Source organism: Pelodiscus sinensis, chromosome 8 (genome assembly GCF_052426305.1).
Source record: "Pelodiscus sinensis isolate ZL-2025 chromosome 8, ASM5242630v1, whole genome shotgun sequence".
NCBI lineage: Eukaryota > Metazoa > Chordata > Testudines > Trionychidae > Pelodiscus > Pelodiscus sinensis.
The window spans coordinates 23,877,530-23,904,425 of record NC_143059.1 but is presented as its reverse complement, the minus strand read 5'-3'; the positions used below and the strand labels follow the sequence as shown (position 1 = coordinate 23,904,425).

At 41.2% G+C, this 26,896-nt stretch overlaps 1 protein-coding gene across 7 annotated transcripts in view; it reads left to right on the top strand.

Annotated features, from left to right (window-relative positions):
* The window catches only part of JMJD1C (jumonji domain containing 1C), a 389,891-nt gene that overhangs the window by 223,781 nt on the left and 139,214 nt on the right, over positions 1 to 26,896 (top strand). For 4 of the 7 annotated variants that reach the window (XM_075934893.2, XM_075934894.2, XM_075934898.2 and 1 more), the window contains one exon: positions 12,340 to 12,453. In XM_075934893.2, the coding sequence (XP_075791008.2) occupies positions 12,340 to 12,453 (114 nt within the window). Of the gene's footprint in view, positions 1 to 3,999; positions 4,897 to 12,339; positions 12,454 to 26,896 lie in introns of those variants that run through there. The other 3 variants (XM_075934895.2, XM_075934896.2, XM_075934899.2) reach the window with 2 other exon arrangements.

Here is a 26,896-nt window from a genome sequence, read left to right as displayed (position 1 = left end):
ACCAATAAATGTGGCATTTTGCCTTTTGTCCCAAAAAAGATCCCATGCGGTACTTTTAAGTACAACACAACCACCCCTGCCCCAGAGCCAGCCCCCCATCCCAATGCACTCACCCCCCCCAGTCAATCCCCCCATGTTCCCCATGCCCTCACCTCATCCCTGCCTCATAGCCAACCTCCACCATGCACTCACCTGTCCTCCCCCAGAGCAAGGCACCCCAGTGCTGGGAGCACTACTCCCCCCCCCCCCCCTCCCCAAGAGCCAGGCACCAGAGGAACATACCTTTAAGACCACTGCTCCTCTCACCCAGCTTGGCTGCTTCTGCTCGCAGTATGTAGAGAGCCCGCAGCCCTTAGCCAGCAGATCCCCGGTTTCAGTTCAAAGTGTCATGTGGGCCAGAGCAGAGTATGCGCCGGTCCCACCCCAGCCCAACGCCCCCCCCCAACATGGTGCCCAGGGGAACTGCCCTTCCCTCCCCCCTCCCCGTCCCGCTATGCCTCTGACCTACCTTAGCTGTTCATGCCAATTTTAACTATCTCACTGTATATACTGTATAGGTCCTTAGCATGCTTAGCAGATTTTCACTGAGTACACTGTAAAATAAAATATGAAATGGAAACTAATTTTTAATTTACCTTTAGCTTTTAGCAAAACATATTTTCATGTTAGTGAGCAAAAGCATTGCGATGCTAGATATTCATTTTCTTTTGTTAGTAAGTTGCATTCTATTAATAAAGCTTTGCCCAAGAACTTGTCAGGCCCCCCCCAGACAACCTTCTGATTCATATTTTAACAAATGTCTATCTTGGATATTATTAAGAATTGTCTGCTTTGATAGATGTCTGCAGAGTACAGAATTTCAGTAATTAAATACCATAAAAATATATTGTGTTTTGTAACTGTCATATTCCAGTTATTTCCATTTACTGAAATAAATTTGCAGCAGTAGAAAAGTTACCTAAAGTAGGGGGATAAGTCTAGAACAGGGGTGTGCAAAAGGGCCTCTGCAGGCCAGATCCAGCCTGCAGAGGCCCTACCGTTCCCCCACCACCAAGCCAATTGAGGCCTGAGGGCAGGGGAGTGTGCGAAATTTCTTCCTGCCCTGCAAGAAGCATGCTATACTTCAAAGTGCTATGTGCTCCTCGCAGGGCGGGAGGAGACGTTACACGCTCTCCTGCCCCCAAGCCCTGATTGGCCTGGGGGTGGGAGGAGCATGTGAAGTTTCCTCTGACCTCTTCACCAGCCCCGCCCCCATGCCCTGCGAGGAGTGCATGGCCCTTCAAAGTGCCATACGCTTGTGCAGGGCAGGGCGCAGCACAAGGAAGTGGCGTGGGTGCCTAGTGGGAAGGGGGGGGATAAAGGGGCTTCCCCACCCCCAGACCAATCATGAAAGAGCTGCTGATATCGCTAGTAGCAGAAGTGCTGATTTTTAAAGCTGCTGAGCCCACAACTCCATGTTAATAATAAAACTTTCTCAGAGCTAAACTATTTGATATGATTACTCCTGAATCCAAAGTGAGTGAGGTAAGTTTTGGTCAGTGGCAGTGAATTGATGAGGTGCTCAAGAAATACATGAACTTCATGTATATAAAATGTTTAAGGTGCTGTTTCTTAAGGTGCAACTAGACAATTTCTCCCAATAGACCCTTCTGTCAGAATATGCTATGCAATTTGTGCTACACAAATTGCGGAGTTTATTCGGAGTCTAAGTTGAAAGAGGTTATTTTGAAATTTGGCACTGTCTACACAGTGACAGATTTCAAAATAAGGCACTAGTCCCACAGATTCCTTAACCATCATGGAACAAGGATTACAGGGGTGCTGGAATAGCTTGCCCACTATTTTGGGAAATAGCAGGCACTTTTAAAGATGCGGCATTGCTCTTTTGGGATACTTCCGGTATCCCGAAATAGCAATGCAGTCTAGATGTACCCTTATTCTCTACAACCTTTTCTTCTTATGACTAATCTTGGTGCTGGTGAAAGTAATTGCAGCAGTGTTTCAAAAAATGATAGTGGAAGGAAAATCAAGTGAAGTTAGTGACACTAAAGTTTTTATTTTTAATATATTTTGTTGGTGGGGTAAGGAAGAGTTCTGTTATCCTTGACTGTTGGTTACGGGTCAGAAATGTAGGACTGAAAGGGACCTCAAGAGCTCATCTAGTCCAATCTCTTCTACTAAGGCAAGACCAAGTATATCTAGGAAATCTTCCACCTCTGATCACCTGCCAGTGATGGAAGAAAGCACCCTCCTAAACATTCCTCCCCCATTCAGATAACACTGATTTTGAAGTAATATGTTTAGTCCAATAGACCACTTGAAATCTGGTTGAGTTCTGCTAAAGATGTAATTGGAATCCATGTAGCCTGTGTAAATTGCTTTCCCTAGGTGTTGAAATCAGACAAATAATTCTCCAGTCTGCAAATATCAAAAAATTCCTGATATTTCTAAAACCCTGTTTGCCATATGTGGCCATTGGGTTGAGCCATTCCTATTCCGTCACTTGAAACTGGCAGGGCTAGAGGGCAAAGGAATACCAAAATTCAAATTGTTGGGGAGAGGATAAAAGTCCACTTGAAGTACAGTGCAATTATGTAGCTTTAAATTAGGCTAGGTGGTGTCCTAAAGTGAGTATAGATATAATGATTTGTTGTGTTGGGTTTTTGGTATCATATACTGTTATAGAAGAAATCCTACCCTAGTGGATGTCTTTAGTGGCCAAAAGACCTTTTAGTTCACCTTTAATTTTTAACTTCACATACCATTTTATGGTTTCATGTTTCAATGTATTAATTGCATTTCAATTTACCATTACATGTCATTTAGAATAATTCAGTATGAGATCAGGGTAGTCAATAAATGATTTCATATTATTTTCTTAGCAAGCTACATGTCTTACCTCATAAAATAATGTAACACTATTTTTTGTTTAACATGTTGGGAGAAAGTAATGCTTGTATGTTTGGCAATCCAACCTTCCACACAAACGTTTTCTACCTGCTGTGTATGTGAACTAAAACCAGATAGTAGATTTGAGCATCATTGCTGAATTTCAGAAAAACTGATTGGGAACAGTTTTTATATTATATACTGCACACCACACATTTTTCTTCATTAGAAAGCATGGTGCATTGTTTTGTTTTTAATCAAAACTATAAGCAACTAATAAAAGCACAAAGCATGTAGAATCATAGAAGACTAGAACTGGAAGAGACCTTGAAAGGTCATTGAGCCCAGTCCCTTGCCCTCATGGGGTTCAAAGAGCAATTTATGGCATGTTATGAAATATAAATTCAGTTGTCTTTTGTTTATTGCAACTGGACATGTAATTTGGTAATTTCTGCAAAAAGCAGCAAAACCTACATTTCTGTTTAATTGTGTTTGTCAGCAGAGGGGAGCCTAGGAGATTGTATTCAGAAAGTGAGGGAAAATATGTACTTAAATTCCCCTTTCCTTTTGAATCAGCTATAAGCTGTTACTATTATTTTCCACAATCAATATTATCGTAAGGGCGTCCAAATAGAAAAGTCCTGCTAGACTTCACAAATCCATTTAATCTTGTGTGTGGTGTGATTGTAGCAGCAAAAGATGTATATTGTAATCTGGAGGTTATGAATGTAGTTTACCTTACTGTCTGCTGATCTGAATGCTTGTTGGCCTTAGATCAGTCTTGTGGTCTCCATTATAAAACTATTATCCCATGCCAATCCTTTTTTTCCTTTCTCCTACCCTCCCAGGTTTGGGCAATTTGTTTGCACTTAATAATATAAACAACAAGCTAAGTTGGTTTCTGGTGTGTGTGGTGGTGGTGGTTTTAAATCAGCCTCAAACCTTTTACATTGATTTTGTAAAATACAAATACCCTGGACAAATTATATTTTACTTATCTTTGTTAACAAATACAGATTAAATTGTTTTGAGAGTTAGAGCCAATACCTGTTAAGGAAGTCAACTGTATAGTAGCAGTTTGCTTTAAAACAGAATGGCTGTGGTGTTGTAATCCAAATTGCCATTCTCCTTTAGGAGAGAGACAGACACGAGAGGCCTACCGTTTGCATTCTTATACTCTGTCTCTCTTAAGTAAATTGGGAAAGTGAAAACTTGATATCTGCATTTGCTGTATACAAGGACAGTAAACTTGAGCTATCAGTCTCGCCACTAGTCTGGCTTTGTCTGTGGTTAAAATTGTGACCCGCTCTCTCTAGCCAACCAAATGAGTAATCAGTAATGTGACTCGTGCTGGAAGTGACTCCATCGCCACCTGTGACGGGGGATTAGTTACAGTTTACAGAGCACCGCCTCTTCCCTTCTTTCAACATGCCCTAAGCAAAGAGCTGATTTCTCATTTGGGTGTCTGCGTTGCTGGAAGCTACTGCACTGTGTTTCCAGGCAGAGAGAAGTATCGTCCGATAGGCTTTTTTCTGTGGATATCTAGCTGCTGTCTGGCTTCGCTGTCTGTTTGGCGTGTCTGCTCGGTTATGTAAGCGGCCTCGGCAGAAATTATCATGACCCAGATCTGGGGACGCCGTAGTGCTTCAGCTGCAGGATTTCTCGGTCGTTAACGCCACTGTTGATGACAAAGACCGAGTTGTAATCCGCTTCGTGCCAAGAACTGGGACGGAGACATGATTTGCTCGTCGAACACTTGCTAGGTTACAGCCCGGCTTTGGCTTTCTGCTCTTAGCTTTTTGGAATGTTCAGTATCAAAGATGCAACTGAATCCGGAAATTGTTGCTTAAAAAGCATTTTTTTTTTTTGATTTTGAAGACTAACGTGTTGTGTGTGTGAGTGGGTGAGATCCTGTGGAAAACCCAGTTCTAGAACAAATGCGAGATTTACCAGGTATCCGCCTGCCATGACTTGGAAGAAAGCGACTTTGAGACGATCGAGGACTAAGTAAGATTTATGTTGTTTTTTTTCTTTTTCTTAATACTTCAATTTAGTTGTAGTGTTTTTTTTTGTTTTTGTTTTTTTGCTCACTGGGTGTGGAATAAGCTATTTCAGCTGTCTCTGTTTTAGAAATAAAACTTTTAAAAAGAGTTTTTAATAAAATTCAGTTCTCATAAGTCATTAAGAAAGGCTAGTATATATAAAAGTGATACAGTATAAGAAACTGCTGGTTGGCAGTGTATACTGTTGCTCATCATTCACCCGGTGTTTTTAAACAGTTTTATTTATATTCCAGATAGGCTGTTTTTTCCTTCTTGTAGCACCGGATGTTTTCTAAACTGGTGGTTTTCCCAAGCCCCTAACTGATTGTTATGTTAGATTACAGGCAAATAATATTATATTAAGTAAAACTTTCACAGTAACATATTAAGGTATTAATATTAATGTTTGTTTGCAAACCTCTTTGAGACACGATGTGTCAACAAAAACGAATTTTATGCAAGTCGTTTTCTAAAAATACTTAAAAGGATTGATTACAGCCTTAAATTAAAAAATCATGGGGAAAATAATGTAAACGACATATGTATTTCCTGTTACATTTTAAATGGCATGTTTTCAACATGGTGTGTGCTGAGCAGCTGTATTGTGTTGTAAGTACTGTGGCTGATTTATTTAAAAAATGCCTTTCAGGGAAGGCTCATCTGGTCTGCTTTTTCTCATGTGAATGGAATGTAGTGCAGCATGGAACTCCAAACAGGATACAGTTGTTCTAATGCATTTTTCCTTCCTAGTGGTAGGCCATAATAGAAAGACAGACATCCATACAGTATTGGGGACTTATTTTAGTTTGATTCAGTATGTCATGTGCTAGTGAATACATGTTTGTGCCATTTTAAACTAGTAATTAGATATTCTTTTTCAACTCCGAATATTGACTATTAAAAACAAATTTTATGTTACCATAACTCAGTGTCCTGCTGTAGTATTGAATTAAAGACTGTTTTCTGGCCAGAATTGTATTCCACAGTGACTTTCCTCAGATGGCAGCTCCTTAAGGCTGTAGAAATACCTAGCAGAACGATAGAACTTCCTGATCTTGAATTACTTATGCATGGTATTCTATTGACATTTCTTTACATTCCAGTGCACTTAGACCCGTAAAATATTTACTAATATTTACTGGAAAAGACAGAATATTTAAATAAAGCAAATACTTTAAATCTGGTGACAATAAATACATATATAATTTATTGTTTTCATCTATGAAGATGGTGCACAGTCACACGTGATTATGCTTTTGATGACTTAGTACATGGTTTACCAATTAAAAGCAGGTATATGTTGCATATTAATGATTTTAGATGTACCCTGCATTTTGTTTTTGAAGGGCATATTAGCATTGTTCATAGAAGAAAATTTATCTAATGTATGTAGTAAATACTAAAGTACATTTTATATGTCAGTGTATTTAGTTGATTATAAAAGTATGAGTCATCTTTTATTATGTGAAATGCTTAAAAATCCTTTGGCTTACAAGATTGGTGCAGTTGCTTAAATGTAAAATCTTTTTGTAGATTCTGGTCCTTTAGTACTGTAGAACTGGCATACTATGGTAGAATCAAATTTAAATAAGTTGAATAAATTTGTATATATCTCAGCCTGATATATTAAATATTTCCTACAAGTTTGGCCTAAAATAATTAGAAACTCTGGTTAATTTTACCCCAGAGATACCAATAATTTTAGGTTCTAATTTTAGCCAGTGTTACCAGTCCTTAAACTTTACTCTCAGAACCCTTTGACCAAAGTTGATAAGCTGGGATGTGTCCTAAATTTGTGTTTTTTCAAATTGGAAAATGATTAGTGCTCTCACAGGAAGTACAAAAAGGGAGTTATTTTTTGTAGTAAAGAAGTTAAAAGAATTGAATTTGTATTTCAAATCCCATTTTATTTATCTTATTTTTTGCCACTTGATAAAATTATTTTTGAGTACAAATCATAGCAACAAGCAGCTATTGGAAAAAAAAACCTGCTTTGAAGTTTAATGATTAAGCAGCTTCATGAAAACATGCCAGGGTTTTTGTTACCATAGATTAAATAGATTGAGTAGAAAATATCTGGAAAAATAAGTTTACTACTTTTCATATGTATCTTTTCAACCATTGTGGTATGAAGTTTTCTGATTTTTGTATTTTTTTGTTGGCTTTTTTTATTTGTTTTGGTTTTTGTGATAAAGCAATCATGAGCTGGTGAACATTAACATCACTACTTTCAGTTAATTTTTTAACTTTAATTTTAATGTCTTTTAATGGATACAGTGGTATAAATGTTTACTAAGCAGATGGGTGTTTTAAAAAGGCCAATATTCTGCATAGCAGAGCAATACCTAAATGACCTTAGTGTGGGAGAGTGGATCTTTACGTTATTTGCTTTCTATACCCCCCCAAACAAGTTGTAATAATACTAATTCATTTTAAATAGTTGAACACCCAAATAAGCTAGCCATACAATTATTTATTTGGCTGTAATTTAAGTATTCCTTGCAATGAAAATTAGTCAGTGTAATTACTTTTATAATGTAAATGCATTATAAATGTGGGCATTAGCTCTCAAGTTTGAGGTCCATAGATCTCATTGGTGCCCTCTTGCTGATGGTCTTCAGAATGCTGATTGGTCACATGGTAGTGATGAATCTTGCTTTCAGCTGCTTAATTGGATTAAATAGTTAAAAATACACTGCACACTTTCTTGATAGTACTACTTTATTTAAGATATATAGTTGTTAAAATGGTGCTGTGCAAAATGGGAGAGGCAGTTTGTGATTGTAGAGATGAAGGGAGGGTGTCCTCAAGATCCACAATATTAAAAAGTTTGAGAACCTCTGTTAGGCAATGAGAGTAATTTTAAAAATGTTAATCCAGCCAATTTCTGCATCAGTGTCACAAAATCCTGAAAGTGGCATGGTGGTGTCAGACTGAGGGCTATACTAGATGGCCCCTTTGGGAGGGTACTTTCCTGCATGCACTGGTAAAAGCTGTGTTTATCATCTGATGATACAACAAATGAACAAGTCAGTGTAGGCACAATATCTATACCATGCATCTATGATGTATTAATGATATTGGTAATAAACTAAAGCATTGTAAGAATGGAACTTCTTTTGACCAAGCATTGGATCGCAATGCAATGCAAATAAACAAGATTGGAAACACAATAAGTCCTGCGTTGCTTCAAGTTAATTGTGTGCTTATGTGCTTTTTTTAAATGAACATTGATTTAAGAATGTGCTCAAGTGCTTTGCTTATTCAAGGATTTTAGGGTTTTAAGTCCTAGAAACCACATGGCAGTAAGAAATAAAAAGGGAAAGCTATGTGTTGTTGCCAGTGTAAAGGACGGATTGATTGCAGGCTGAAGATGTTCAGTTTTTCCCATTTCCAGTGCACAACATGTGTCTCAAGAGTCTTACTCTGTGCTTTGTAAAGATGCTTTTTCTCTACAGCCTTGTAAAGAGATCACTTGGACCTCCTTGTGTATATATACTATATATTATATAATATAAGGCATTGTTAATCTCTGATAAGTCCTACATGCCTCAGAGGATCAGTCTTTTTTTTTTTTTTAAACTCTATTGATGTCTTCTGTGGAGTGGGATACTGCTTACTGGACTCCCTATTATATGGACTGGCAAATAAAAGGAATAGTTGAAGAATGGCAGTGTTTTTACTTAGTTTTGCTTTCCAAATCCCTTACTATATTTCAGTTCACAAGTCTCGCTGGTGTTCTGGATGTCTCACTAAGCTGATGGAATCCAAACTGTTTTTCCAAGCATTCTGACTTCTCTTTATAGATGTTTTATATAAGAATGTTTTCCATTACTGCTTGAGAAATTTCAAACTAAGCACATTCAGCTGGCCAGCCACCCCTGTTATAAGGATATGAGGCATTGCACAGTTTGGTTTATTTTCTGTCTGTCTGCTTATAGGAGGACTTGTATCCCCAGACTGTCTGGACTAGCTTATTAAGAGGTTGAGAAACTGAATCAGTAGGTATTAAATTACTTTTCTGAGGAGAGAATCGCATTTGTAGATGCATGATTTGGGATCAGTTCATATAATACCTGCAATCAGATAAATTGGTATTTTATACATAACTTACTATGTAAAGATAAATATTAAGCCACATTCCAGATAGAGAATTTTTTTTTTCAGTTACAGTCTGTGCAGATATATGTAGGCAGAATAATTTTTGTTGGCTTGAAAAAATTTAAGGTAATACAACTACCGGTAAGTCAGTTTGAAGAGGAACTAGAATATATGTAAATATGCAGATGCTGATCAGTAAATAGGAAAAATTCAACTCTCAGAATTGCTATATTATGTATTTTAGCACACATGCTTTATCCCAGTTTACAGGATTTCAGCTCCTTTCTTTACTGACTCAAAAAACTAATTATTCAAGGCCAGCTATATGTAAACAACTTAAGGAAAGGAATTCAGTGAAGTATTGGAAGTTACATAGTTAGTAACCACGGGGAATCCATGATCGACCAACATTTCTGCACATTCTTTCCTTTCTCTCTCTTTCCCTCTTCCCCTTCCCATCCTCTGTTCCCCTCCCTCAAATAATATAATAGTCATAGGATACTTTTATCAGAGGGGTAGCCGTGTTAGTCTAAATCTGCATAAACAACAAAAAATCCTGTGTCACCTTATAGACTAACAGATTTATTGGAGCATAAGCTTTCATGGGCAAAGTCCCATTTCACATGCATCTGATGAAGTGAGTCTTTGCCCATGAACGCTTATGCTCCCATAAATCTGTTAGTCTATAAGGTGACACAGGTCTTCTATTATTATACTTTTGAGACTACTGATAGGCTAGCAAGTTTTTTACTTCTCAGGAACCATAATAGAAAATACAAAACCCAACAGCATAACATTCTAAATCTGAATGGTAAATATAGAGAAAGTAGCCCCCTCCCCACCATCCCCACTCCCAAATAAAATAATAGATATATCTGGGAATATGTCTCCTCACTTGCTATATAATTGCCAGATCTGTTAAGCGTCACTATTTTTTTTTACTGATACCAGTATCAGGACAACACCCTAATAAAACAAATAGTAATCTCTGATGATGTATTTTTAATTTGCAAATAGTAAAAGTTAAGTTAATTTTGACGTTTAGGTGCGTGTAGTTAGACTTCATTATGTCCCATAAAACAGCTCTAATAGGAAGTGTTTAGGAGGGTAGGTTTTTATTTTAATTTCTATTATTTTAGAGAAGTTAGTAATATAATGTATGTTTTCTCAAGAAGAAATAAGTCTCTGTTTAGGATGATTTCATGTTATGTTCTTATTTGGACTTAGAGAAATAAACCAAGTGTGAAATTTCTGATTTGTACTCAAACTGAAACAAGGGGGGAGTTGGAAGGATAGATTCAGTGTGTCATGTTGTGAAACAGTGATTCATAACGGAGATGCTCTTGACTGGTTGGTGAGATACTGGATGTTTTAATGGAGTGGTGCTACCGAAATGATAGTTCTGTTTTTCTTGTTACATATTTAACGCTTCAGTGTAGATTATGATTGCTAAACTGTTCAGGTGGTTGAAGTAAAATTCTGTGTTATAGTCCCAAGATCATTATTTTAGCTATCTATTCACCCTTTCTTGCACTCATATTCTCTTTCATAGGTGGTATTTCCCCTTATTCCTACATTTAATTATATGTTTTCAGTGTAAGTATATTTTCTATTTTCCTGCTGTTTTCTCATACCTTACGCTGTCTCTTTTGATGTATTTTCCTTTCATTGCTTGTATTCCCTCATTCCTGATTTTTTTTTTCTTGTACAGTTTTCTTCATCTGCTCTCTTTCCCTGTTTTTGTTGCACTATTCACTTTCAGGAAAGACAAAGTCCCCTTTCTTATCTTCTTTGAAGTCTCTTAATCACTTCATCTTTCTAATACTGAACTTTTTCACAACTTCATCATACCTCCCTCCTCTATCCTCACTTTTCCAGGATTTCCTCTCACTAATCTCTCATTTAACCCCTTCTGTTGGGTACACTCCTGTCCAGTCCTGCTGACACACTTTCTCCGCTCCAGGAAACTCCACCATGATCAGTGATAGTGACTGTTCAAGGGGAACCTTATTTATCCAATATATTTTCTTCCCACTGATTATCTGTAAGATTCTCCTCCCTGCACTAAATGGGAGAGTCTAAAAGCATTTTGGGGCCAGAGTGGGCATAGGGTTGCCAGATGGTTTCCCAAAAATACCGAACACATGCTAAAAATTTGTCTGTCCCCCTCCCCCCCCAAAATAAAACCCCACAATTATGCTTAACACTGAATGGGAACTTTATTATAAACAATCCATAGTCTACATCATATATTTTGACTACATGAACCTCCCAGCGCTGATTGCTGGCAGGGCTGGGGGGAGTGGCTAGGGAGATGTAACCTCCCAGCCTGATCGCGGCCCTGCCTCCCCAGCCACCCCCCCGCCTCCTCCAGCCCAGCTTCCGCATGCAACTAGCTGAGCAGAGGGCTCCCAGTGCCGATTGTGGCCCCGCCTCCCCAGCCACTCTCTCCACCCCTGCCAGGCTTTTGTCGGGCACCTAGCTGGAAAAGCAGAAAATACACATTGCACACGTCCGGTATTTTCTGAATTTTTTTACTGGACAGAGGGTGCAAAAAACGGACTGTCTGGTTGAATACTGGACACCTGGCAACCCTAAGTGGGCAGTAGGTTTTTCACTTGGAACAAGCACATCATTCTCTGTGTCAATGTGCATACGTTAATAGTTATGTCTTTAAGTGTGGAAGAAGCCCTCCAAGGAGAGAAGTGTGTGTCACTTTAAGTTTAAAAGCTGCCCTGTATGAAGCTTCTTTGTTGGAGCAGCTGGGTCTGATTGATTGCTGGTGAGGGAGCAGTAAGGTAGCTGTTCAGTGGAAGAGAATTCAGCAGAGATTGAGTGCAGTCACTTGCCTGCATTGTCTACCACTATGCTGTCTTAAGCAGATATTTCTGTGCAAGCCTGATCTGCAGGCTGAAAGAAGGGACCTGGTATGCAGCTCTGTGGCCAGGGTACAATCCTGTGCTCTGAAATGCAACATTGAGCTTCTGAGGTAAACACAATTTTGCTCAACAACCACGTGGACAAGAAAAACTTACTTATATGCAGTTCTGTATTCTCACTCTGTTTTCTATGACAGCACAAACAAGTAAGCAAAATACATTCAGGTTCTATCTTAAATGACTGGTTATTCTGAATGAACGAGATAATTAAGCGTTGACTTGGTTTTTGATTAAAGAAAGAATTCCTGTTCAATGAAACATTGATAAATAACACACATGACTTTATTTGCTGGAGCACTGGGGAAAAGAGGAGCCAAACCTTATCTTGGTTTTTTGAAATGCTTAGTTTCGTTGATTTTATTTTTCAGACATTCAAGCCCTTGGTTGGAAAAAGTGTGTACAGTTCAATCACTGCAGTAGAATTTCTTGTGGACAAACAACTGGATTTTGTAACGGAAGATAGTGCCTTTCAGCCCTATCAGGTAAGATATATGGGTAGTATACAAGTCATCTAATTTCATATCCCATAAAAATCTTTTTATGCGTCAAATCCTGCATAATGTTGAGTCCATTCATTTCCCATTAGTCAATGGAAACAGAAGGTACTCATCTTTTTGCAGACTTAAGCATGAATCTGTAAGCGGGGGGGGACTACATATACTATGTGATGGATCCTCCTTCAAAATAAAGTTACTAACGTGTTTGTTAAAAGTTATCCAATACAAATAATTATGGAGTAGCTGGAGTATGTCAGCTATTCTTCAGGAGCTTGGTCATTGAAGCTCAAGTAGTGCAATTATTGACTATTTTATCTTAAGACTGAATTACAGTTGTTTCTTTTCTTTTTGAAAATAGTCTGATTCCTCCTTCATGGTTGACATAAATGGAAAATTGTTGCTGTTTCTAAGTTTGTTTTCACAATTCCAGTATTCCAGATTTTTTTAATCATAACCCTAATAAATTAGAAGACTACTTTCCGTATGTACTTGTGTATGTGTTTACGGCATGGTATTTGTGTGGGGATCTAGTCACCATAATCCTTAGAAAAATACATTGGAAATTTGATTTTCTTCAAACAAAAAATTTCAAAACATTTCTTCTATGGTAAATAAAATGGGACAATTATATTTATATATATTTTACTCTATAATCAGTCCAATGCAAAGTTGCCATAAGCTGTCCCTGTGCTGTAGGTTATGCAAAGAGAGAGATTCTTAATGGCTGATCTATACATTATTGTAATGTATTTCCCTCCCTCAAAATTACTGTAGTGTTTTTTTTCCAAATATATGGCTTAAAAATAAAATGAAAATAAGGCCTGGATAGGTAAAATTCTTTTTTCAGTTCACTTAACAGTTGATTCTTTTGTCATGAATCACTAATATTTAAGGAACCTAAATAGGTTCTAAACTTTTTGTCTGAGTTTAACTTGAATCTTCCAACTTATTATTAGTTTACTAATAAAATACCTGCTATAACTAACATTTGCTTTGCATAAGAGAGACAGCTTATCTTCTCCAGTCTTGTTCATTCCAGGTGTGGCAAGAATTCTTATTTTGGCAGTACGTTGTTTTGGCTTCCAGAGAACAATCTGAGCACATGTATGCCAAAGCAAAAATAAATGTATGAAAAAGAAATGTTGCTTCTTGTAAAGCAATCTGATCAGGGCAAATGACAATTTCCCAGATATGCCGTGAGTGTTTTGGTTCTTCTGTTGTAGTGGGCAGGTGTCAGGGAAGTTTTGTCCTTACCTCCCAAAAAGTTCGTTTTGTTTGGAATGGTAAATGAGTATAGAAGTAATAAAAGATAAAGTAGTTCTTGAAAATGTGCCCTTATCAAATGAATTGATGGTTACATCATAATTGTTCATAATTAAAATTGTATTATACTTGCAGAATGGAAAGAAGTATAATACCCATTTTAAAAAAAAGATACAAATGTGCTGTGAGATAGTGTATTTGAAGGTTAAAGATGCTGTACTGAATTTTTCCTAAGACTGCCTTCAGGTTTAAGATTTTTCATTTATACTGGAATTGGAATGTTCTTGTTAGCTGGTGGTGTTAACCCTTGAGTTGTCATTAGAGGACATTTCAGTTTCCTGTTTTCTTTCATAAAAGGAGTTAATTTAACAGATATTTTTCCTAGGGATGTTAAAGATCAGTTAATTGATTGAGTAATCTCATTAATTCTTATCGGTTGCTCAGTTATTCTATAGTCCCCAGAGGTAGAGCCAACAGCCAGTGGGCTCCAGCCCCACTCCCAAGGAGCTCCCTGACACTCCACACTCAGGGCCGGCCCGAGCCATTCACGCATCCTGGGAGTGCGGTGCCACCTCTGAGAGTGCGATGCATACGCGGCCCCTCCCCTGGGCGCGTGGAGCATGCGTAGTGCCGCCCCCACCTGGCCCGGCAGGCCCGTGTGGTGCCCCCCACAATGGGGTGCCCCAGGCAGTAGCCCAGCTGGCCCATACCTTGGGCCGGCTCTGTCCACACTGCAACTTGCGGAGCCAGGCGGGAGCTGATCCGTGAGGGGAGCCGGTTTAAAAACCAGCTCCCTTTGTGAACCAGGTACCTGACACCCCACGCTGCTGTCTCTGATACAGAGGCAGCAGCGCAGGTTGGTGGCAGCCCCTATGTAGGGTGGGGCTGAGCTCCTGGACCTGGCATGAGCCGGAACTGAGTCAGGCTGCCTGCCCACCTGGCTCCTTATACATTTTAAATTCAGTTGCAGTGGGTGTAGATCCTGGGCCTGGCGCAAGCTAGTACTGAGCCAGGATGCTGGCCAGCCTGCTTAAAAAATTTATTGGCAGGGGTGTGGGAGGGAAATGCATGTAGTATATAGCATTAACCTCTAAGCTTTTGTTACTCAGTTAATCGATTACACTATTATATCCCTAATTTTAATTTACTGTTTTAAAGAGAAAAGTCTTGTGGCAGATTTTTAATATCAGAAACTGAATTCCTATTTCCATTGAAAAGTCATAATATGAACAATGCAATATTGTAGTAGAAGTAGTGTCAGTTCCAGGATACTAGAGACAGACAAGGTGGGAGAGGTCATATCTTTTATTGAATGAAGTCCAGTTAGGGTGAGAGAGACACACTTTTAACCTACACAGAGCTGACCTGATGAAATACTCTGTGTAGCTTGAAACCTCCCTCACCAATAGATATTATTATCTTACCCTCTTGATCGCTATAGTCTGTGTAATAACATATAGTGGATATTCGTGTAAGATTTCTTTCCTTTGCTTCCAGTGATCCTTTTTCTCACAAAGTTACCACTGAAGCAAAATGCAGGACAATGTAGCACTTTAAAGACTAACAAGATGGTTTATTAGATGATGAGCTTTCGTGGGCCAGACCCACTTCCTCAGATCAAATAGTGGAAGAAAATAGTCACAACCATATATACCAAAGGATACAATTAAAAAAATGAACACATATGAAAAGGACAAATCACATTTCAGAACAGGAGGGGGATGCGGGGGGGGGGGGGAAGGAAGGAAGGTAAGTGTCTGTGAATTGATATTAGAGGTGGGGAGAGTGGGGATGTTTGTGAGTTAATGGTATTAGAGGTGATAATTGGGGAAGCTATCTTGATAATGGGTAAGATAGTTCAAGTGTTTGTTCATTCCTTTTTGGAGAGTGTCGAATTTTAACATGAATGACAGTTCAGAGGATTCCCTTTCAAGTGCAGATGTAAAAGGTCTTTGTAGCAGAATGCAGGTGGTTAAGTCATTGAGAGAGTGTCCTTTCTGGTTAAAATGGCAAGAAACTGTTTTTTCTTTGTGATCTTGTCTGATAACTGTTTTGTGGGCATTAATCCTTTGGCGAAGTGTCTGAGATGTTTGTCCAATGTACATAGCAGACGGACACTTTCGGCACATGATACCACTGAGAGTGAGAGAGAAATTATTGTTCCCTGAATCTCAGATGTCCAGAATGAACAGATCTCAGATGAATCTCAGATACTAAGATTCCCAATTCATGAACCATCAAACAAAAATGACTTGGTTACTATAGGAATCTAAATTACTATTTCAGTGACTTGGTAACAAACAGATTAAATACTCTCTAACTTCAGCGAAGTATTGATGGAACTCTAAATTCTATCCCTAACTGAATACATATGTTGTGTGCATCATATACCAAAATGCTGAGTTCATTGACCACTTGAATGAAGGTTTCATTACAATAATTTGTTGACTTAAGTAGTGAACAGTTACTGACATATATTTTATAAATGGTATTCACAAGCACATGCTTCCCTCCCATTTCCAGGGACATCTAGTCTCATTACCAGTTATTTTGTGTAGCAGGTGTGAATAAAAATACTGCATGGTAGCGTGTCTAGGATATAAATACATTCTCCTCTTAAAATACATAAGAACAGCCATACTGGATCAGACTATATAGATCCTTCTAGCCTAGTATCCTATCTTTCAACATGGGCCTGTGCCAGTTGCCTCAGAGGAAATGAACAGAACAGGTGATCCATCCCCTGACACCCATTTCCAGCCTCTGACAGCCTCTTTTGTTTCTTTTAACCTGCTACCTATTTCATTTGGGGACCCTATTTCTTGTGTAAGAAAATAACTTCCTTACTCACTTTTTTTCTACACTGATCCTGATTTTATAGACCTCAATCCTATCTCCCCTTCATAGTCCCTATTCCAAGCTAAAATTTCCAGTCTTATTCCTCTCCCCTCATGTGGAAGATATTCCATACCCCAATCATTTTTGCTGTCCTTTCTGAAGTTTGTCCAATTCCAATATATTTTTTTAGATGAGCTGACTAAAATTGTATGTTAATAGTATACCATTCATTTTTTTTATTGGCATGATTTATATGATGATTTCACTTTCGGCCGGGGGAGAGGGGGGAGGAGGTGCTTGACACACGCACACACCCCGGATCCTGCTTCAGGCTTCACTCCACCCCTTACCCCAGGTCTCCACTCCCCTTTTTCCCGCCTCTGCTCCACCCACACCTTGTAGCAGCACCCTCATGTTTTATGTGTGGTGTCACTCCTGTCCCCCTTCTCATACATTTACACCCGAGATTGGCCACTGTCGGCAGACAGGATACCATTGGTCTGAACCAGTATGGCCATTCTTATGTTCCTCTCAGGTGCTGACTGCCACACCATGGCATGCATTTTGCTCCTGGCCTTGCTGTGGGCAGGGGCACTGGACATAGGGGACTGCGAGCAGTATTGGCGGGGGAAGGGTAAAAAGTGCTATGATTCTCAGCCTGTGGCCCGCAGTGATAATAAACAGGCTGAGAACACCGCCCAAGAGATGGTTTTATGGTGAATTCCACCTCCCACCCTTTATTCGTCTTACAACATGGGAGTGATCTAAGCACTTAATTTAAGCACCTGTTGACCTAGATTGTTAAAGATACTTAGGCATGCTGTGCTGAATGCTGCAATACCTAACTTATTTAGGTGCCTAAATCTCATTTTCAAAGTGGATTTAGGCACTTTGGTGCCAAAATTCTTGTGACAGTCAAAACAAAGAAGATTTAAACCTACGAGGAGTTAGGGATGTAGTAGTGTAGTCGATTATCCAAGCTTATAGGTTAATGTTATAGATTACACGCATTCCATTTTTTTTTTTTAAGCAGGCTGGCCAGCAGCCCACCTGAATTCTGGCTTGTGATGGATCCAGGACCTACCCCCACTTTGGCTCTTCATTTAAAGTGTATTAGGAGGTAGGTGGGCGGGCAGGCAGTCCAGCTCAGTTCCAGCTTGCGCCAGGTCTGAGAACTCAGACACCCTCTCCCCTCCCCTCTTCCCCCCAGACAGGGGCTGCTGGTACCCCGTGCTGCTACCTCCTTTATCAGAGTAAGTAGCACAGGGCAGCAGGTAGTCGGTCCATGAGGAGAGCTGGTATTTAAACTGGCTCCCCTTGTGGACCAGCTCCCACCTGGCACTCCGCGTTGCTGCCTCTGATACAGAGGCAGCAGCGTGGAGTGGCAGGGGGCTCCTTGGGAGTGAGGCCGGAGTGCATTATCTGCTGGACCCACACCCAGGGCTATTGAATAGTCAGTAATCGATAAGAATTAATGGGGGTACTCGACTATTCAATTAACCGATATTTAACATCCCTACAAGGAGTGACTCCTTCAAATTTCAAATCCAGTGTTTTAACCTCTGACTCATTTCTGTTAGAATCATAGAATACTAGAACTGGAAGGGACCTCGAGAGCAGGGATTTGGAGCAATCAAATAGCTTCAGTTCTGTCCACATCCCTGTTCTCAGAGATAGAAATGGTTTCATTGTCCTCGCTGAAATTTTTGACGGCACATGTCATGTTTGCTGCATTGTCGACGCAGATGCTCAGCACTTGCATGTCCCTGATCCCAAATTTTTCTAAAATAGCTTTTACTTGACTTTTCACGTAGGAAGAATTGTGACGCCCTTCAGTGTCAATTATGTCCAAGGTTTTTACCACAGTTTTATCTTTTCCTTCTTTGTAGTACTGAGCATTGATTGCAAAGAAATTTCTGTTTCCACGGGTTGCCTCATCCATTTCAGGTAGCACAATTTTTGCTCTAAAGCTTTCTTGAGCTCTTCTCGCCCGGCCTCAGCTGTGCTGACAACTAAATGACGAACCGCATCGTGCCCCGTCAAAACGCCAAGCTGCCAACGCTCCAGCTCCGGGCTCCGCTCCAAAGCCCTGCTCGAGAGGTCATCGAGTCCAATCTCCTGCCCTCACGGCATGACCCAGTACTGTTTAGACCAGTGGTCCCCAACCATTTGGGGTTGCCAGGCACCGGGGGGGTGGCTGTTCGCCTGCTGGGCACCAGGGGGCAGGGACACTTGCACGCCTGGGCCCAGGGCCCCCCCCCCCCGGCCAAGCGCCCAGAGTGCATGCGGGCGGCCAATCCGTGGCGCTCCCAGGACCGGCACTCACCGTGCGCCATGTGCCTGGGGCACCATATTGGGGACCACTGGTTTAGACCATCCCTGACAGATGTCTATCTAACCTGCTCTCAAATATCTCCAGAGACGGAGATTCCACAACCTCCCTAGGCAACTTATTCCAGTGTTTAATCACCCTGACAGGTAGGAAGTTTTTCCTTATGTCCAGCCTAAGCCTTCCTTACTGCAGTTTAATCCCATTGTTGCTTGTCCTATCCTCAGAGGCCAAGGAGAACAGTTTTTCTCCCTCCTCCATGTGACACCCTTTTAGATACCTGAAAACCGCTATCATGTCCCCCCCCCCCCCCCCCCCCCCGGTCTTCTTTCCAAACTAAACAAGCCCAATTCTTTCAGTCTTCCTTCATAGGAATTGAGATAACGAACATATTAATCATAATGTTGCTATGAAGAATAGATTTTTCTAGAATATTTCACCTGTAGATCACTGATATAACTCCTACTCAGATCAGTTCAGACCAGTTATTATCAAAACACTGTGCAATATAATGTGATAATCTGTCTGGTGGCCTGTATGAAATGAGCTTATTCTCTTAGTCCAGTTTCAAGACACTGAAGCAGCCCCTGCTTGAGGGACACCTGGGCCTACTGCTGGCAGCAGCGTGGGCAGGGCTTATCTGCAGCAGGCCCTCTGTGAGGCAAGAGCAACCCGCTCCCTGCCTGTGGCAGGCCAGGGAGCTGCTTCAGCCCCACCAGTTAACCTTAAATGGGAAGCCTCACCAGTTAACCAGTAAAACCTTCTCATTCCTAGTTTTTACATAAGACATCTACATTTCTTGTCATATGGGTTTCTGTTTTTCATATATGTATGGGTGCTGCTTGCAAGCAGCACTCCAGTTTTTCACAGACCAATGAGAAGTAGATCTGAGGCCCTTCACTTACCATTTGTGCTTACAGGATCCTGAAGATGTAATGCAGTAGCCACCAGCCTATATTTTTGATTGCTTGACAAACAGCACTAGCAGTTTTTATTTTGATTGCTATATAAGGGAGATAGAAGGCATTATTTCTTACCTGAAAATTTTGTGTGTGTCTGAGTGCAATTCTCATTCATTAGTCTGGGATGCTTGTACCTCTTAGTTGAGTGTTTCCTTGCTAGGACAAGACTCTTGGCTTCTGGGAAAAGTCAGACTTAAGCAGAGAATTGAGGCAAATCAATTTAGCAATGGCATGAAAATTCAATCTTGATACAGCAAGTGGTGAGCATAGAAATGTTTACTATATATTTACTGTCCTATTGTATATCTGTATGAACAAATGTGAGTATTAAATGTGAGACAGTTTGTAACTTGATTCCAAGATATGGCAAATGTACTTCAAAACTGTGTATATTTTCCATTAACATATAGCACCCTCTTTCTGTAACACGCTTTGCAATAGTAAACCTTGGGCTATAGTGAGCCTGGTGCCTAGATCCCACCTGCAGCCCCACCTGCTGCAGTAGGGGACTGAGAGCTCTTGCAGGCCTAGGGCTGCAAATGGCAGGACAGACAGTTACTCTGCAAGCAGGAGTGTGGCATGGGAAAGCCGGCTTCTCTAACCCTAGGCCCACAAGCCTGGAGTAGAGAGGGAAGGGAGAAAGAGTTTTGGCCCTGAAGCTGCAAGCAACAGAGGCCCCACAAGTGCCAGAGGAGCGCTCAGCCTGGCTGCAGGGCTCAAGGTGTCATCAGTCTCCTACCCTGAAGCAGGACTCTTTCCTTGTAACAAAGAGGATTGGATTAATTTTTCGTGGGTCCAACATATTTGTGGATTCCCAGAGTACCTAGGTTTAAAAATGAAGCCCAAGCGCAGCTCCCAATTAATTGGGCATATTTTAGAAGGAAAAAAAGCGGGACTGGGCTGTTTCTCCCAGCTTCTTGTTAACCCAACCTAGGGTTGCCAGGTGTCAGGTCTGGCATTTTTGGCTCCTGTCCAGTAAAAAAAAAATTCAGAAAATACCGTACATTTAAAATGACCTGTACTTTCTGATTTTTTTTTCCGGGGCTGGGGGCGAAAATACCAGACTATCCAGGTCAATACTGGACACCTGGCAACCCTACACGCAGTCAGCAATCGGGCTCAGCCCCTCTCTTCCTTCCCCCCTCCCATTCTACTCCCCCAACGCCACTTACTTGGTTCTGCAGGGGAGCTGTCTGGCCCAGAGCAGGGAGGGTGGCAAGATGGCCACTAGCTGCTGGCAGCCTGTTGAGAGGCAGAGCCCAGCGCCTCCTGTTCTTAAAGGGGTCATGCTGTTTCTTTAATTTAAAAAAATTTTTTGCTTAACTCTCTGGGTCTCTTCCTCCCCCTCCCCCCCCCCCCCGCAACAACTTTGGTCCCGCCCCCTCAACAAAATCCTCCCCCGCCCCCCCTTTTTGGGGGAGGGTATTTGGTATTTTTGGTTAAACCATCTGGCAACCCTAATCCACCCTCCTCAGTGCTTCATACCCCTAAGGGAAAACAAATTTTGGAAAAGCTGGCTCTGTCTTGGTAAACATGTCCCAGTCCCTGGAAGGAGAGCGTTCCAAACTCTCTTGGGCCTGTGTCATTAATGCATTTGCAACATCCTGGTTCGAAGCCTCAAGGGTCAGCCAGAAAGTGGCTGGGGTCGGTGGCTCCACCTAGATTGCCCAAGGAGTGGCTTTGAAAGGGGCCACAATGGTATATAAGAACATATACAAGTTGAGTTCATCATAAGGAATCTCCAGTATTCAAGAAAAATCAATAGAAATATGTAAAATAATAGCACTAAAGCACACAACTGAATGAAGAAATAGTAAGATACAGAAAATTCAGCCTTGTCTTAAGCAGTACATTGACTTGAAAATTATTCCTTTGACAGGGCCAGCCCACAACATTTTGGCACCTGAGGCAGGGAGCTCAAATGACACCCCCATTTCCCCTCGCTTGCGCCAAAACTTTGAAAGGTCTCAATTCTTCCTTTTTCTTGTTCTATTCCCTCCACCATGTCTGTGCATCTAGAGCAGAGAGAATACATATGCACGAGCAGCAGACACAATTTTCTACACTCTGGATCCTAGTAGTGCCCCCTCCCCCCTCAACGCACGCACACAGTCTGGCACCTGAGGTGGCTGCCTCAGTTCACTTCATGGTAAGGCCGGCCCTGTCCTGTGAGTGTAAAATCTCAGTGTAGCAAGCTAGTATGAATATTTTTCCTTTCCTCAAACACAGTGCTAAGCATGCCTTTTCTCATAGGCCACTTGTATAATATTAAATAATGCTTTATTAAAAAAGGTTTCCTATAGTAGATATTTTTAGTGTTATAAGTTTAGAGTTCTTAAATTTCTAGGACAATGGAATAGATTTGGGGAAGTATGTGATCTCTACCCCATCCTTAGTTAAACAGTTCTTTGGTTCAAACTGAGCACGTCCCCTATTCCAAAACATAGCTAAAATTTGATGTTTTCCAACAAATTCTAATCTTCACAATTACTTCTCAAACACAGTATTCAGAAATAAGACTCCATTAATCAGTTTTTATTCTCATTTTTAAGAGATGGTGCTCTTGAGAACTGGGATGTTGAGACAATTAGTGGTATAGACTTCAAATTCGATGTGTGTGAAGATATCAGTGAGTTTACAATAAATGTATAGAGGCTATGCATATTAAAACTTAAGTCTTTCTCTCTTTTGACGTACCAATCAAGCAATGTATAACATCCAACAGATATATCCATTTAAACAATTATAAATGCATTTTATAGTGTTCCTTGCTGGTGAAACATCCAGAATTAGAGCAACAAAGCTGCTTATTACGATCCTTTGTTTTAAATATTGTAGTTTACTTGAAAGTGAAGAGAAGACTTGAAAAATTAAAGCATATAACATATATGTGGCTTAGGGATGTGAAAGATTAACTGATAAGCATCACTCTAAATGGGCAATGCTTAATGGTTCCTGTTAACTGATAGGGGTCGGAGCATTTTCCTGCCTTCCCTGGGTAGGGGGCTGCTCCAGTCCGGTGGGACTCACTGCAGACTGGGGCTGCTCCCGCCAGCTGGGAGCAGCCCCTGTCTGTGGGAGACCCAACCCCAACCCTGCCACAGGTAACACCGGCTTCCTGGGAGTGGGGCTGGCAGTTCAGCCTACTCTACAGGAGAGGAGCTGGCAGGCTCTGCCAGCCCTGCTCCTAGGGAAGTGGCTTTGCTGCAGTATAAATCTTGCTTGCTTATTTATTTATTTGTACTGCAGAGCCCACAGCATGTTACGGCTAGGATTGTTAGCGGTTACACTTACCTTTTTAAATACATTTTTACATCCCTAATGTGGTGTCATCAATGTAGTTTCTTCATCTGATCACTATTTGGCATATTGGTCTTTCAGAGGACAGGATCAGTTGTAATAACAACAAATCCTTCAAAACATATTTCCCACAACGCAGTAACAATACATATAAGAATTAGAAGCACAATGTGTTCACAGCACTAATCATCTTATTGCATCTCTTCTATCTGAATAGAACAGAGCAAGGAGTGAATCTACAGGCTGCTATCATGGTTGCCTAGTAACCAGTGCTGGAAGTAGTTTTTGCACTGCCTTCTGCTGCCAGGACAGCAGCATCAGTATTACAGGACCTGCAAACACTTTGCTTTGTAATCTTTTCTATCCACAAAATTATTCCAGACAAGAACAGCCAGTGGCTGGTTGCGCAGCTGACAGTGGGAGGTTAGCACAAAGTCAAATTCTGTTTCTTCACATTGATTACATTTCCTGCAAGGAGTATATCACCACAGAAGGAAGGAAGTGGAAGGGTGTGCACATGACTATATTTAAAAGTTCCTCTCTCTGGGCTCTTTTTAAAAAAAAAAAAAAAAAATTACTGACACACAATCTTTTAAAATTTCTTACCAGCTTTTTATTGAGTTGTACCCTTACATCTGTGTAAATCTGCTTCTTTTAAATCTACCACCAATGAGAATAAATGGGAGGAAAAACATCAGTCTTTTCAGCTGATAATTTAGCTGGGTCTTAGTATATGGCAGTGTTTCACCAAGGTAAGGAGAAGTCAGTCTGTCCACCCCCTAAATATTGAGGATTCCAGATATCAAGATAAGGTGGTGAGAACCTAAATGTGTGAGAGATGGTATGCAAAATGAACACAGGGAGGAATAAGTCTCTACTGCAGGGCATTGGTTTTTTTTTTAAGTTTCATTATTTATGGAGATTAAAAGATCCAAAGTGTAACCATCTTTATTAAGATGGCTATAGATGTATATATGTCTTATTGATTATGAAAAATTTGCCTTCAAAATGCAGGCTTTGTCATTGGTGAAATCTTTCTTCAGCTTACAGCTACCCCAGGTTCTGAATTTCTCTATTTAGATGTAGTAGGCATGTATGTACCACCACCGTAACACTTTCCCGTTAGTTTCATTGTTATGGAGAGAGAGTGGATTTCACAGGCTGCACAGCTGTCCTCTGTCTGCCATCTAGTAGCACTAATGTGAAGGGACTCCTTTCCTGCTGTGGATAACCTGGTGTTTTCAACACAGTACTGACTTGTCCCTGTGTCTTTCTGGCACATTTCTTAAGCACTGATTTTACTGCCCCTCCTTAGAAGTGGAACTCCTTAGCTCACCTACTGTAGGCCCAGGGACTGACCCCGTTCCCCTGTGATATTTCAGTTAATTGAGTACAACCTTCTACAGAACAATCCCAAACATCTGAAGTTTCTGGTTGGCGGGGGCATGCAATCATTCTGAAACAGTCAATACACAACTTCCACAGTATAACCGTTTTACTGTTTTACTACAAAGCACAGGAGAGTAAAGATTATACAAAACAAACATCTTAAATGTGCATTCCTGTCTTTGTTTCCTTACCATTTTCAGATATTCTTTGGACTACTAATGGTACTCTGATCCTAGCTCGTAGTCCTTGGTTCCTTTTGGGTGCAGAGAGCAGGGAGACCCGTTCTTCTTGAGGCTGGTGTTGCATACTAAGTGAACTTGTTCTATTCTGCCTTGAGCTTCTACTTTCTGTCCGGGTTGCAGTTCCTATGTCTTTCCTTATTTAAACTCCTGAGATAGCAAGTGGCTGAGGTAATACCTGTTACTGGGCCAACTTCTGTTGGAGAGAGAGAGACAAGCATACACAGTGCTCTAAACTTAATTCAGTGTCACAGGTAGATCCAAGGCAGAACAAATCATAGATGTTTTAGCATAAGTAGTTAACATGTATTTCAAGGGTCCTTTCATGGTGAAAGTGGCCTGCTAACACCCTTCCAGTGATAAGGAGGAAAAGAAAGGGGTGGAGGTGGTAAGCAGAGGGAGGGAGTTATGTGGATAGCTGTAATCAGTGTGTCAGTTCAGTCCATGATTTTTAGTGTCTAGCAAAGATAGGAATTTAAATTCCCACACTGCCCCTGTTCTGCTCCTGTTAAATTTCCACTGCTTTTACCCCCTCCCTCCCCTCAGAGGAGTCCACTGAAGTGATTTTCTAAACCTGTAGTTGTTGTTTCCAGATGTCTGCATATAAACAAGGCTGTTGACTCCAAAGCATCTTCCATTGTATGTGTTTGATATGTACCGGCTACAGGTCCTGTCAGCAGTGGGAGGTCCACATATAGGCACTTACAATACAGTATTTTTCATAGTACAGTCTCATAATATCAGCCAGAATTCTGAAGTTCCTCTTTGAGTGAAGTCCTCGTGGGTTCTCCACAGTAGGTGCTGGGCTTGCCCTGGCGCCGCAGATCGGAGACTCTTCAGTAGCAGTACTCGGTCGGACTACGCATGCGCGGCAGCATCTCGTGGTGTTCACGCTCTTTTCTGTGCTTGCGTGGTCCAGCCCCCGCCAGGTCCTCTCAACCGCTTCAGGCTGCAGACGGAGTGAACTGGTCTCCTCAACCTTCTTCCTCTTACTTCTGCGTGAGCTTGTTCTCTTTCTAGTTTCTTCTCCCTCACTCCCGAATATCCCTCTTGTTATCCCCCTAGTTTAAAAAAAAAAAGAGAGAGAGAGAGGGTTTTTTTCCCTGTTGATAACCTAGTTTTAATCCCGTTTTTATATCTTCCCTTAAATTTCCTGTAGTTAGTAGTGTACATAGTTTAAAAAGCCTGACTAGTTGGCTTCTTAGTTTTTAACCCCCCCCCCCCAAAAAAAAAACCCAGTTTAATATTTTGAAGAAATGACATCCTCCTTGGGTTTTAAAAAATGCGACACTTGCTGAGAGGCAATGCCTGCCTCAGATGGCCATTCCTCCTGAATTCACTGTCTGGGAGAGACCCATGTCCCTCAAAAATGCTTACATTGCATAAAACTGACTGAGGGCCAGATGGGACAGAGAGATGAGGCGCCGCATGATTTTGTTTGACAAAGCGCTTCAACCAGAAACCTCTGTAAGCGTAGTCTCCTCAGGGCAGCTTCAGAAGCGTAGGGCTTCTTCCCCTACCACAATGATATCTAAGAGGCACAGGGCATCACCTACAAGATCTCTGCCTGTTACCTCACAGAGCGGAGTCAGTTCGGGAGATAAGCCTGGGACGTCCAGCACTTCAAAACTGCACCCAAAGGCTCCCGCAGTACCAGAAAGAAAGAAACCGGTGAAAACCGCATCGGCACCAGCCGCGTCCTCAGCACTGATGGAATCCACGCTGAGAGCATCATCAGCACCAGCAGCCCCGACCTCACCATCAGTCCCGACCATGGCTTCAGTGCACGATACGGCACCGACTCTGCATGCGGGCGGCACCAACGCAGCCAGCACCGCACCAAGTCCTCATCGACACCGAAGCCATTCACATTCCTGGTCGTTGATTTTTTTTCACCGGCACTGTCACCGTCTCCTCCGGCACCGTGGTCCCCCACACTCCATGATGTGCGCCGGCACCAATCTCCGCACTCTCTTAAGGCAAAGGCTACCTTCACCATTCTTAGCAGCTGCCACAAGTCATCAGCATCATTGTCACCACAGTCACTATTCTGTGTCTCCAACCTCTTCTAGAGCCTCGTATGCTTGCTCTCATTCACCCCGCTCAGT